General features: G+C 39.9%; 1 protein-coding gene across 5 annotated transcripts in view; it reads right to left on the bottom strand.

Moving 5' to 3' along the window:
- Nucleotides 1–6,294: 6,294 nt before the first annotated feature.
- eys (eyes shut homolog) overlaps nt 6,295–9,646 on the bottom strand; it is a 307,886-nt gene continuing 304,534 nt past the window's right edge. For all 5 annotated transcript variants that reach the window (XM_049472623.1, XM_049472625.1, XM_049472626.1 and 2 more), the window contains 3 exons: nt 8,890–9,062; nt 8,434–8,595; nt 6,295–8,305 (listed from right to left, as the gene is read on the bottom strand). In XM_049472623.1, the coding sequence (XP_049328580.1) occupies nt 7,110–8,305; nt 8,434–8,595; nt 8,890–9,062 (1,531 nt within the window). In that variant the 3' untranslated portion in view covers nt 6,295–7,109. The remainder of the gene's footprint in view (nt 8,306–8,433; nt 8,596–8,889; nt 9,063–9,646) is intronic.

The following is a 9,646-nucleotide window of genomic DNA, read 5'->3' as shown; positions in this document are numbered from 1 at the left end:
TTCCCAGTGGTGGATTTGGTGAACTTTGGAGAGGAGGGGCAAAACAGGAAATGGGGACTCTATTGCGGGACATGGCATCCCACCTTCATTGGATACGTTCATTAGACCATGCTACCATCATTGTGAAGATCAGTCCTATAGTGTAAAGGTTTTAGAGAGCACAATACTCTGTAACTAAGACCATGTGTTTCATCACAATGGCTAGCTAAGAATTTTGGTGATCTGTTATTTTGGATGAGCCACTGTTCCAGAATACTACTAAAAGAAACATACTTGGGAAGGCAGGGCAACTCTCACTAGACATTATAAAATGAAACTGGGGATGTTGATCATGTGTTTACTCTTTCCATATATGGTAGGATAAACTCCACCCACTTGATCACCTGATGCTGTTACCATCAGTGTGAACATCAGTCCTGGAGTATAAAAGTGCTAGAGTTGAAGGTGCTATATAAATTTGGGCCTTCAATTTGCCCAAATTAACTGTTTGACCCCAGTCTCCTCTCTGTGTGAGCAGAGGGGGTATCAGTACTGTGGAGCTGTTTGGTTGTCCAGTAAGGATGACCAAGCTTTCCAGTCTGATGCTACTGTTGGAGACTGAGGGCTCATAACAGAGGTGGAAGTGCTACTTTTAGGGCGTCCTTGAAAAATAAATCCTCAATTAAGTAAAAGTTAAAGAAATGAACTTCTCTATAAAACAAAGCATTTATTCAGACCTATTTATTCAGTCTGGCTGATATTTGCACTTGCTGCAGGAGCATCAGTCAGGAAACATGATCATCCATACAGGACCACCACATAGCTCCACAGTACTGATGCCCTCTGCACACAGAGAGCAGCACCTGAGAGCAAGCAGGTACATTTGGGCCTCCAATTGAAGGCCCAAATTTAATGAAGGCCTACAACTCTAGCCCTTTTGTACTCCAGGACTGATCTTCACAGGGAGGGTAACAGCACCAGGTGATCATGTGGGTGGAGTTTAACCTACCATAGACGAGAAAACAGTAACATAAACGCTGTATAAAAACCACAAGTAAGAACAATCTATTAGCCCTTGCTGACATCACTGTATAGATCAGTCCTGGAGTATAAAAAAAAGTGTTAAACTTTAGTCCTTTATATGGTTACTCTCAGTCTCCATTCTGTGTATGCAGAAAGCATCAGTTCTGTGGAGTTATGTGGTGATCCAGTATGGGTGACCATACTTCCCAGTTTATTCCTACTGTTGGAGACTGAGGGCTCAACAATATCTTTGAGAGTTCCTTAGTGAATAGTGCTAATCTCTGTGTTGCATAACTAAAATACCAATCAAAACCACTAAGTAAACTTTCAGGAAAATTAACAGACATAAATCTAAACATTATGTAGCTCATTATGCTTGACTTGTTGTTCAAGAATACTGTTAGAAGACACTATACAACAAAATTGGGTATATTAATAGAGAGTGTGTTTACTTTTTCCATATATGGTATGTTAAACTCCACCCATGTGATCACCTAATGCTGTTACAATCACTGTGAAGATCAGTGCTGAAGTATAAAAGTGCTGGAATTAATGCTTCTGATCAAAGTTAAGCTTTAATTGAAAGTTACTCAGTTGTCCACAGTCTCTCCTTTGTGGTTGGGGTGGACATCAGTACTGTGAGGCTATGGATGACCATACCAACAGCCTGCTGCTACTATTGAAAACTGAGGCCTTATAGCACCACAGTGGCAACACAATCCTGTGCACCAACCTATAAAAATCTGTGGTTTTTAAACACAATTAAGCATTTATTCAAAACCTTCAACTCCAGCTCCTTTTAAACTCCTGGACTGATCTTCACATTAATGGTAACAGCATCAGGTGATCATGTGGGTGGAGTTTAACCTACCATAGACGAGAAAATAGTCCTGGAGTATAAAAGTCTTAGAGTTAAGTCTGCTGCATAAGTTTGAGTTTTATTTGTGTATTTATGCAATAATGCATAAATATTGGAAACGGTACATGTGATATTAAAGAACAACTTACTATCCAAGAACACTGCTAGAGAGCAACATACATGTTGAAAAAAGCATGTTCTTAAAAAATGATGTACAAAAAAACCTAGGGATATTTGTAGTATGTTTACTCTTCCCATATACGGTAGGATAAACTCCAACCATGTGATCACCTGATGCTGTTACCATCACTGTGAAGATCATTGCTGAAGTATAAAAGTGCTGGAATTTAAGCTTTTGTATAATTTCGGTCTTTAATCGGCTGAAGTTAACCTGGTAGCTCACAGATACCACTCTGTTGGTGTGCAGCGGGTGTCAGTTCTGTGGCACTATGTGGTGGTCCAGCATGTATGACCACACTTTCCAGTCTGTTGCTTCTATTGGAAACCACTGGCACACCCGTATCTTAGGGAGTCTTTGAGTAAATAATGCTCTCCAATGGAAAATGCATCAGCTGGTGACACTTAAGAATAATACCAATCAAAGCCACTAAAGAAACTTTTACGAAAATTAACAGACAATTCCATAACACAATTTTGATCACTATGCTAACAGCAGCTCCCATAGACTGGGAACTGGAGGCATTAATAACCAAGACAACTCTGCACAATCAATCAAATGGTGGACCAACCGAGAAAAATCTTCAAATCCTGCACTTTTATACTTCAGGACTGATCTTCACAGAGATGGTAACAGCATCAGGTGGTCATTTGGGTGAAGTTTAACCTACCATAGACGAGAAAATAGTCCTGGAGTATAAAGGACCAAAAATACAGAATTACAGATAATGGTTTTTCCAAAAAATCCTATGTGAAAAGCTTATTCAAGCAGAGCAACTCTCAAGCAGAGCAACTCTTATGAGATGCTACACAATTAAACTGATGATTCTTAAAAGAAAATATGTCTATTATTCCAATATATGATAAACTCCACCCATACGATCACCTGACGCTGTTACCATCACTGTGAAGATCATGCCTGGAGTATAAAGGGGCTAGAGTTGAAGCAACTTTACTATTTTGGGCCTTAAATAGACCACAATTTACACAATTACCCACAGCTTTCACTCTTTGTGTGCAGAACAGTGTCAGTACTGTGGAGCTATGTGGTGGTCCAGTACGGATAACCACACTTCCCAGCATAATACTGTAGTCGGAGAGTGAGGACACATCGATATCTTTTTGAGATCCTGCGTTAATGATGAGTGCATGATGAAAGATGCATTAGATGGTATCACTTCAGTGGGAAAACAGAAAATTAACTTATGTATTAAAAGAAAACCAGATATGATTCTGAAAAACGTATTGAACCAGTATCAAATCAAATACAACTAATGTTTTCACAAGAGCTGAAGTTGACTGGGAGGTGTGGTCATCAATACAGAACCACCACATATACATATCTCCTTAGTAGTGGTACCACCTGCAAAAACAGTGTGACTAATACTTGGACCAATCAAACGCCTAAATAAGAAAAAGAAAAAAAAAATACATAACTTTTGCACTTTTATACTCCAGGACCGATCTTCACAGAGATGGTAACAGCATCAGGTGGTCATTTGGGTGGAGTTTAATCTACCATAGACGAGAAAATAGTCCTGGAGTATAAAGGGGCTAGAGTAAAGCATTTTTTTTTATTTTGGGCTTTAAATGGACCAAAATTTACCCAATTCCTCACAGCTTTCACTCTCTGTTCATGCAGAGAAAGGGGTCAGTACTGTGAAGCTAGGTGGTGGTCCAGTATGGATGACCACACTTCCCAGTCTGAAGCTACTATTGGAGACTGAGGGCACGTCAATATCTTTTGGAGTTTCTGAGTTAATGATGAGTGAATGATGAAAGATGTATTAGCTGGTATCACTTAAGATAACAGCTAAAAAAACAAAATTAACGTATGTATGAAAAGAAAAACAAATACGATTCTGAGGAACGTATTCAACCAGTATCAAATCAAATTAAGCTAATTTATATTGCACTTTTTACAACTAATGTTTTCACAAGGTCTGAAGTTGACTGGGAGGTGTGGTTCCCAATACAGAAGCAACACATATCTCTATATTAGTGATGCACCTGCACAGACAGGGTGATAAGTACTTGGACTAAGTAATAGACTAAACACATACAAACGCTCTATCTTTTGCACTTTTATACTCCAGGACTGATCTTCACAGTGATGGTAACAGCATCAGGTGATCATTTGGGTGGAGTTAAACCTACCATAGACGAGAAAACAATCCGGGAGTATAAAAGTGCTGAAGTTGAAGCAATTTTATCATTTTGGGCTTTAAATAGACCTAAACATACCCAGTTGCCCACAGTTTTCACTCTGTGTGAGCAGGGAAGTGTCAGTACTGTGCAGTTATGTGGTGGTCCACACTTCCCAGTTTGATGCCACTGTTTGGGCTAGGAGCACACCATTGAGAGAATGATGCTGTTTTCTGATGGAAGATTGGGAACCAGCTTTTAAAGGTACTAAGTCAATTCATAGAAAGTGTCGTAAAACTAATTTAACAGGGAAAAAAAAAACAAAACAAAACATTAGATGTCAATAAAATCTATACTATAAGCTGTAAACTGACTTCTCTATGCTGTACAAATGTATATACACACACACAGATCTACAGTACAGGTGCACCCATACCTCTAAATTGGACATCAAGAAACCAATTACTTGAGACAAGTTAAGATTTTGAGCCAATTAAAGCAACACATTTATATGCTGGCTTCAACTCTAGCACTTTTACACTCCAGGACTGATCTTCACAGAGATGGTAACAGCATCAGGTGATCATGTGGGCGGAGTTTAATCTACCATAGACGAGAAAATGTTAACAGAAACACAGTTTAAAAACCACAAGGTTTGCTTTATTGTAAGAAATGAAGAAACAACTTCACCTTTAAGGTTAATATTTGCAGTATTCAAGGTTTGCAAAAGCCATGTCATCTGCTGGTGTTGATCCACTGTGTTATATCAAGTCTTAAACAATCTTACAGCACTTCATGCTTCCATCTGCTACTGACAACTTTCATGTAGATGTGGATTTCATTTTCCAGCTGGACTTGGCACACTGCTAAAAGTACCAGTTGGTTTATATAATATTCTCATTTTCTGAGACACAGATTTTTGGATTTTCATTGGCTATAAACCATAGTCATCAACAATAAAATAAATAAATGCTTAAACTAGATAAATAGATACATTTGATAAAAAAAGGGACTAGGAAAAAAATCACATTAGTGCCATCTGGTGGGTTTAGGGTGTTAACGCAGGTGGGGAAGTAAATTATTGGGTCTTAGCTGTTTTATTATTAATTTATTCATTTGTTTTTGTATATCATTCACTTGTTTTATTATATGCTCATTATATATTATGATATACCCATTATACAGATTATATACCCGGCCTTGGTCCTGGTGTTGATCCACTGTGTTTTATTATCAAGTCTAAAGTCAGTACAGTTTTGTTTTCCCACAAAATCTTACAGCACTTCATGCTTCCCTCTGCTACTGACAACTTTTATGGAGACGTGAATTTCATTTTCCAGCAGGACTTGGCACACTGCCCACACTGCCAAAAGTACCAAGTGGTCTTAAAAAGTATTCTAATTTTTTCAGCTCTGACAGCCTGTCTAAAATTTTTCAGGGACATTCTTCAGACGTCTTAAATGCCCTCTACTTATTTGCAATAAATAATCATATTGTAGTTTTTTTGATGAATTTGAATAAAACAAAAAAAAGGTACTACGAAAGAAATAGGCCATTGGCGCCATCTGGTGGGTTTAGGGTGTTAACGCAGTTGGGGAAGTTAATTATTGGGTCTGTATTGTTTTATCAAGTCCAAAATCCCTTTCTTCTACTAACAACTTTTATGGTGATGCAGATTTCATTTTCCAGCAGGACTTGGCACACTGCCAAAAGTACCAATTGGCATAAATCAGTGTGTAAATCAAGTAGCTGCTCCCATCTCTGTTATTAACACAGAGATTTCCTATTCTGCACAAATCGTACATACATTTTACAAATTACATTTTCCAGCAGGACTTGGCACACTACCAAAAGTACCAACTGGTCTTATAAAAAATTGCAAGGGTCATTTTTAAATGTTAAAATAACCTACCGTACCGTTTAGTTTCTATACTAGGTCTTTCTTATCCCAAATAGCTTAAATAAATAAAAATGCACACCAAGAAAAGGAGTTTAATACACAAAAATAGATAAATCAATACTCCATTTAAACTCGTATGTTACAAATGCCTTACCTTTGCGAAGTCCAGAATCCAAGAAAGCCACCAGATAATCAACAGTATTAAAAGAAGTAGTTTTATTATACCGTTTATTATCACTTTAATTTACTAAAATCTCACAAAAACAGTTTTACACACAGTATTTTCCAAATTCTATCTGTGGATAGTAGAATGTTTTCCGAGCGTTTCTTTTAACATTCTTTTTTTTTGTTTAATTAGTCACGTTTTCTTAAACTCGGATTTCACAGTTGCCTTACCTTTGCGAAGTCCAGAATCCAAGATGGCCACCAGATAATCAAGAGTAGTAAAAGTAGCAGTATTATACAGTTTATCATCACCTTTATTTACTAGAACTTCATTAAATCAGTCCTACACACAGTACTGTCCAACTTCTATCTGTGGCATTTGGATGTAACATTTTTATTTGACATTTTTAAATGTGATGCAATGTCATGTTAACATGTTATTATTTTTACTTTAAGTTTTGAAAATGTTACTTTATTTAACGTTTTTATAATGTTTGTATTTGTCTAGCTTGGAACGTAATGTTATGTGAGAAATAATAACGTTTTTCAGAAGGTTCATGGAACATTACTTCTATTTTCAATCTGATGCTAAATGTTGTGTCTAATGCTAACAACACTAAGCTGGAACAATGCTAGCAATTATTCTAACCTAGAACATAAAAAAGGGACATATTTTGGTTGTATTAAACATAAACTATTGTCATTAAATGATTTTCAAACTAGTTTTTGGATCATTTCTTTTTAAGAACGATATAAAATAGAATAATTGTGTGATAATTGAAATGTTTAACTCCAGTGTGGCCATAATCAGGCTTTAGAGGTAAATGGAACACAACATCAAAGTAAACTCCTAATTCTAATCTAATCATCTCCTTGATAAACATTAAAGCCCTCATATGTGGGAAGAAACTGCAGAGTTCTTGCGTCTTGATATAAAAGAACGTCTTTGATGTTTCCCACAAACCCCGAGAAGAAGAGTCCGGACGAGACGGACGCCACGTCTCTGTTCAGCTCAAAGCCTCCGAAATAGTACACGCCTCCGTAATTGACGGCAACGTAGCGCTCGAAAGGGTCGATGTCCTCAAAGAGAACTCTATCGTCGTTAAGGAAAGCCTGGACGACAGTGCGATTGTGGACGATGGTTATGTAATTCCACTGTTCGCAGCAGAGCGTCGCGTTACGAGAGATTAGAGGCAGAGCGATCTTCTCGCCGAGGTTGACGGCGACTTTGAGGTAACCGTCCTGAAGTCCCACAGCGAGGTAATCGTCGTCCTCGGTCTCCGCCCGACCCATCCAGAGAATCAGTCCGTCTTCGGAACTCGCGGAAAGGTTGAACGATACTTGCGTGAACATCAAATTTCTGGAATTGTACCTTGGATCTCGATATTTGAGGTACGAATTCCCGACAAATCGCGCAGTCCTCATTGACACCTGCTGTTCGCAGTAAGTCCCGTTCCTCCCGAGAGTGCATACGCACGAGTACGATCCGTTCACGACGTCGGGAACGCAGAGAGAGCCGTGTCGACATCGGTTGTCGACGCAGAAAACAGAAAGTTCGCAGTGGAGACCTGTCCAGAGGGCGGGGCAAATGCACACAAACGAGTCGAGACCAAGCGGGCGACAGTAGCCGCCGTTCCGACACACCTTGTACCCGCATCCTGTTCCATCCCAGTCGCCCACGTTCGCTCCGTTCAGCGCCCCTCCCTCCGTGAGCTCCAGGTCACGCCCGTTAACGACGACCTCGCGGATGCCACCGGTGAAACCCACCGGCTCCTTCTCCACCGCATCCGACGAGACCAGGTTGAGGTTGGAAACGCCGCCGACAAATATCTCAGTGGCCACGTCCAGAGTGGTCATGCCTGCCGAGATGTTGTGCGTGACCTCCTGGTCGTCGAGAGCCAGGAGGCCTTGGTTACCTTCGCGGCTGGCCCTCACGGTGTGCCACGTCCTGCCGGTCCAGTCCACTCTGTTCCGAGACTCCAGGACGACGGTTCCATCTCCAAGACTGTAGCGCAGCTGAACGAACCCAGACGCCAAAGACACACTGATGAAGTCACCTTGAGACGAAAGAGACATAATAAATGTGTTTGCCAGAGATTTGGAAGCAACAAGCAAGCTAGGAATCACTTAGCAACACCACGGCAACCACCTAGCAGCACCATAGCAAACAACTGGTTTGGAGTACCTGCTCGGGAGTTCAGGTACTGAGCTGTGTAGAAGAGGATGCCCTCTGGCGCCAGTGTCTGGAACTGCAGCTGGAGGTCCGTCCTGTGCCTCATGCTGATTTGAGGAAACGCCATCCAGGAGGACTGATTGGCACTGAAGAACGGGTCACTGATGGAGAGAACTGTGGAGGAAGAATAAGAACACAGAGCCTCAGTGTTACAGTGTTACAGAATTTATCCTGATTTTGTTGGAGTAACCAAGAAAATTAAGGATTTCTTCTAGATTTTTTAGAGCAATGCTGTGAGAATTTATTTGGATTTAGTGGCAAAAAGCATCACCAGCAAGGTCAGGATGTGGGATAATTACCATTCCATGGACTATAGAGTGGTAAACTCTCCAAAAGCAGTGTAAGACTGGTGGAGGAGAACATGATGCCAAGATTTATGATGCCAAGATGCAGCAGCAGCAGTCTTACCTTGCTGGCAGAACTGCCCGGCGGTGCCCAGGGGACACTGACAGGTGTAGCCATCAGGAAGTGGGATGCAGGTGGAGCCACGGGCGCAGGAAGGGGGCGGGGCATGTTCCTCATCGCAGAACGACACCCTCTCCGAGCACAGGGCACCTTTCCACCCAAACACACACTGGCAGCTGAGGGGGCAGAGAGACGGGCACATTAAGTGACTGTGACTGAGTAGTCTTTATTGTGTTGCTAAGTGGTTGCTATAGTAGCGCAGAAGGTTGCAGTGGCACTAAATGGGTACTGAGCGGTTGCTTTGATATCACAGGTGGTTGTTATAGTGTAGCTAGGTGGTTGCTGGGGATTGCTATTGTACTGCAGGTGGTTGCTTTGGGTTGGTATAGTATTGTAGGTGGTTGCTATGGTGTTGCTAAAGGGTTGTCTCCCAGCTAACAATTTATGCTTAATCAATCAACAGTATATATACAAATAACAGTAAATAAAATATAAAAATATGTAAATTGAATTGATAAAAAAATTAAGGTTAAAAGAAAATAAGATTACTACAACAAAAATGAGTTAAATTTAGCTGAAACTAAATTTTACATAATGCAATAAAAATACAAATAAATGAATGAACTTAAAAAATAAATGCAATAATAATAAAAATAATACTAATAATAAAAGAAAATCAAAATAAGTTGATAGAACATTAATATTTAATGTTAGTATTAATTTAGCTGCGAAAATTAAGACAAAGTCAAAGGCTAACCTT

The sequence above is a fragment of the Astyanax mexicanus genome, chromosome 25, assembly GCF_023375975.1.
Source record: "Astyanax mexicanus isolate ESR-SI-001 chromosome 25, AstMex3_surface, whole genome shotgun sequence".
NCBI lineage: Eukaryota > Metazoa > Chordata > Actinopteri > Characiformes > Acestrorhamphidae > Astyanax > Astyanax mexicanus.
This window is presented reverse-complemented; position numbering and strand designations above follow the sequence as displayed.